At 25.8% G+C, this 4,856-nt stretch overlaps 1 protein-coding gene across 1 annotated transcript in view; it reads left to right on the forward strand.

The window, feature by feature from the left end:
* Nucleotides 1-2,192: 2,192 nt before the first annotated feature.
* Nucleotides 2,193-4,856, forward strand: part of LOAG_17655 (hypothetical protein) — a gene marked incomplete at its 5' end in the record, with an annotated part of 4,464 nt that continues 1,800 nt past the window's right edge. The window contains 6 exons of the mRNA XM_020450317.1: nucleotides 2,193-2,362; nucleotides 2,850-3,005; nucleotides 3,352-3,450; nucleotides 3,637-3,814; nucleotides 3,921-4,028; nucleotides 4,369-4,487. Of these exons, the coding sequence (XP_020306028.1) occupies nucleotides 2,193-2,362; nucleotides 2,850-3,005; nucleotides 3,352-3,450; nucleotides 3,637-3,814; nucleotides 3,921-4,028; nucleotides 4,369-4,487 (830 nt within the window). The remainder of the gene's footprint in view (nucleotides 2,363-2,849; nucleotides 3,006-3,351; nucleotides 3,451-3,636; nucleotides 3,815-3,920; nucleotides 4,029-4,368; nucleotides 4,488-4,856) is intronic.

Below are 4,856 nucleotides of genomic sequence, written 5' to 3' on the forward strand. Positions count from 1 at the left end.
AATTATGGATTTAGATTTCAACTAAAGTTAGAACTAAGAATTCAGAATTAGTTTCTTCTTATTCATTCTGAAATAAATAAAATTTCGCGACAATTACCTGAGGAAATTATTGGTTCTCTAGAAGTTGCGTTATATCTTGTCTTAACCAAAATTTTTAAAAGAAATGTTGAACAACTCAATATTTCTGAAAGTTTACATCTTACTTCATTTAATTTTAAATATAGTCTTCACTATTATTAGTTTTAATTCTTCGTAACATTATAAAAGAGGGGAAAAAGGACTGTTAACTTATTTATTTATTTATTTACTTATTTGTTTGCTTATTTGTTTACTTATTTATTTATTTATTATTATTGTCATTAAAATTATCATTAAAATTAATTGTGAATCAAATGCTGTGATGGTAGAGGGCTATCGAACTAATTGAATTTGTTCCATTTCAATAAATGAAATTATATCAATTTTCCTGTTAATGAAATATCGATAACAGCGGATTGATAAAAATATTTGTCCATTTGATCAATAGTCAAAATTTTGCTCTTTCTATTTGAAGAAAGAGCAAAATTTATAAGATAAGGAAAGATTTCAAAAATGGGAACTTAATATGAGATTAGAGAGGAAAAGGAAAGTATCGAATGATAAGAAACAAAGAACTGAAGAAAGTAAATGATTGTGTAATAGGAAGTGACATTTGATGAGTTTAGGTAAAAATAATGAATGGTGAAACAGTGAAGGAACTTGTAAAGGATTCATCGAAATAGTGAAGGAAATTGTAAAGGATTCATCGAAACAATAAAGAAACTTGCAAGGATTCATCAAAACGATGAACTTCTAAAGGGTCATCGAAACAATGAAAGGACTTGTAAGGATTCATCGAAACGGTGAAGGAAATTGTAAAAGATTCATTGGAACAATGAAGGAAATTGTAAAAGATTCATTGGAACAATGAAGGGAATTGTAAAGAATTCATGGAAACAGTAAGGGAAATTGTAAAGGATTCATCGAAACAATGAAGGGAATTGTAAAAGATTCATTGAAACAATGAAGAAAATTGTAAAAGATTCATCGAAACAATGAAGGAAATTGAAAGGTTTTTTTGACAAATTAAAAAGAAAAAAATTGAAAATAACTTCAAAGTATTGCCATTAAATAAGCCATTGGATAAAAGCAAAAGAACTGAAAAATGAACAAAAAAGGATTTCATGCGTACAGACATAAACTTGTTGACCAAAAAGAAGAAGAAGAAGAAGAGAAGTAGATTGTTATTCAGAAGGTAGGGAGGATAAAAGGAAAGGAAAGTAGTGAAAAAAGGATACTTAATAAAAGAACGGAACGGAAAGCGCAAATCGATGAGCGTTAGAAGCAGAGCTGAGAAGAAATGATATGATAATGATGAAGGAAAAGGAAAGAATGAATAGCTTAAGGCTTGATGTTCATTTATTTAAAGAATAGATAATATGACTATGCGATATTTATATTGAGTTCTAAAAATCGGGACAAAAATTCGAATACTGAAGATGAAAGGATGTAATTAATTAAATTTTCTTTAATTATTATCAGTGTGTGTAATTAATTACACTTTAATCTTGTACAATTATTATCAATATCATTCATTTCCTGTTATCTTATCATTATCTGTGTAATTATTTTCCATATTATTATTAGCAATAACTTAATAAGTAATCAATTTATGAAATACATTATGTAATATTGAATTAATATTTACTTACCAAATGGATATATTACGTAATTTTAAATGAATATTTGCTTGTTACACGGATACGTGTATCACGGAAACGTGCGTTTTTCATCCTCTTAAAATAATATAAAATTACAGATAAGCCAGTGAATGAATATTTTAATTATAATAATTACTAATTAATAATTAATTAAAAATTATTTTTTTGTCGTTTTTTTTCGTTTTTATTTTTGGTTTTTGTTAAAAATTAAAAAATTTAACTAAGAATTAATAAATAGAAAAAAAAAAAAGTGTTTGCCAATTGTTAATGATATATGAGAAAATAGATGAGTCCAAAGATTACAATAAGATGTAAATTCTTCCCAATGAATAATTGACATTGTCACTTCACTATATTTATTTGCTCATATTGGTAAAAATCGATTTTTAATTGCGTATTTGTCATTGCAATCGAGCAGAACGTACTTGTTTGCTGTTAATTGCGACAATATCGATGGCACAAAAAGAAGATCTGGCTGATGAAAGAAATGCTTTGAAATGTATATTTGCTCGATCGCTCGATGATTTAACACTTCGAAATAAACTTGGCCAATTATGTGCATCATATCTTGGCGGAATTTGGACAACTGTATCCTGTCAACAAATTTGTATCACTACACCAAGGTCAGTTTGATATTTTATAATATATTTAAAATATATTGATTAACCAAATTTATACTCAAAGAATTATACTTTAACGATATAAGAATTGAAATTTTAACAATTTTGTTGTTAAGAGATTAGTGGTTAATTTTTGGAAATAATTTGAATTTAATTTATTCATCATAAAATGTATTATTTCCATGGTATTTAAAAAAGAAATTTATATTATCTTAAAGCTTAGTTTCATTAGTTTCAAATTATTTCCTCAAAATAATTGAATAGGATTGGATTTAATTAGAGATTAAAGTTTAACTTATCATGCATAGAAATATCATTTATAAAATTATCTACTTGATAGTTTTTAAATTTTCAAATTTTAAAATTTTAGAATAAAATTCGATTTTAATTACTCTTGCTAAAAATTGTTTCTTATTCATACGGCAAATTAATTTACTGTGTAAATTAAAATTGTAATTTTATCATTAAAAATAATTGATAACATATATAGAGGTGGATTTAACAATAAAATTTTTGTGGTAGAATTACCAAATGGAATAAAAGCTAAATGTAATGAACCAAAAAAAGTTATTCTTCGCATTTATGGAAATCTCAATGAACGTTACGAATTATCCGAAGGAATTATCTCAGCTATTCTATCCGAACGGTTTTTGTTTATTTTCTTATTTATGACATAATTTGCTTTTTTTTTTTTAAAATTTACTTGTCGTTATACTTTTTTCATGATTAGTTAAAGGTTATATTTATTTAAAAATTAATAAGTAATTTTAATATTTTGCAAAACAATTACTGTAAAATTTAAATAAATAGGTTAGCAGTTTTTCCTTATTTCTAGCTTATCCTAATAATAAATTTTATCATTTTCAAACAATTAGGAATAACTGAAAACTTTTTAAATATTTTGAAATAATATTTAATAAAATTTAAAACTTATCAAATAATTAAAAGATTTTTTTTACTAATTTGTTGTTGTTGATTTTTGAATATTACAGATATTTGGGTCCTCGTTTATTGGGAATATTTCCCGGAGGACGCTTTGAGGAATATATTCCATCACGACCACTTACCAATGATGAATACTGTAAACCATGGTTCGTAAATCTTAATGTCTCTTTAACTTAATGTTCCTTTGGAATTGATCTTTTTTAGAAACTTATTTCATTCAAAAATATCATTGTCTTCGGAATGGTTATATATTCTAGGAAATAATTAGGCTGAATAAATGAGAAAAATTAGATATCGTTTTAATTATTTTAGTTATTACATTTGTTCCATAGTATTGCACAAGAAGTTGGTCGAATTCTTGCAAGAGTACATTCATTAGATATGCCAATTAGCAAAGTGTGTAGTTTGGCACAATTTGTGGATGATCTAATCATTGGCTTAAAAAGTTCAACTCGATGGACAAGAAGTTATCCGATGCATACTACTTTAGCAAAAGTTAATAAAGAACTTGTAAGTTTACCAAATCATTCATGCTTCATACTTTACTTTCGACATTATTATCATCGTCCACTCTTTATTTCACTTATCCCAATTAATGATAAATGTTTTATTACAGTGTCCTGATTTTATCACGATTGATTTATTAGCAAAAGAATTGAAGATATGCAAAGAATGCTTAGCGCAAAGTGGTAGTCCAATTGTTTTCAGCAATAATGATTTGCATGTATGTTTGTATCATTTTTTGTGATACAATTTCTGCTATTTTTCAATTAAAATCTCAAGTTTTTTGAATTTTTAAATTAATTTAAATTTTAATAAAATAACTTTTTATTTTTTACAAGCAATGATAGGACTCAATTAATTATAGGACTCAATTTTTGCAGAACCATTTAACAAAGAAAACATAACCGTCAATCGTAACCGCCAAAAATGACTTTTTGACAATTTCCTTGAATAATTTACTTGTTCCTTTCATGTGTTAACTTCAAACTTTCATCCAATGAAATACTATCAGTATGTGGAGAATTAGAAAGGAAAACAATCATTTTCTGGTATATTTTCAGGAAGGAAATTTACTTTTACGTGATGGTATCAAAGTAACTGATCAAGGCTTTGTCAATATGAAAAATGAAAAGGATCCGATTGTCCTAATTGATTATGAATATGGTTGCTATTATTATCGGTTTGTTTTCATTCTTCCTTTTCTTCTAACCATTGTAATATGACTATGTGAAAGATAATAGCTAATGGAATAATATATTAGGATTGTTTTATCACCAAATGATTCATCGTATATATCTAAAACATTGCATTCTTTTTTTTTTTTCCTAGCTTCAAGTATTATTTTGAATCAAAAAAGGAATTTGAAATTATGAAAATAAAACAGAAATAATGTAATGCGTGAAGTTCGAATATTTGTTACGTAAACAAACACGTATAGTGTAGAAATAATTGTAATACGTGAAGTTATTACGTAAACACGTATAGTGTAGAAATAATTGTAATACGTGAAGTTATTACGTAAACACGTATAGTGTAGAAATAATTGTAA

This window comes from Loa loa, assembly GCF_000183805.2.
Source record: "Loa loa unplaced genomic scaffold supercont3.108, whole genome shotgun sequence".
NCBI classification, from domain to species: Eukaryota; Metazoa; Nematoda; class Chromadorea; order Rhabditida; family Onchocercidae; genus Loa; species Loa loa.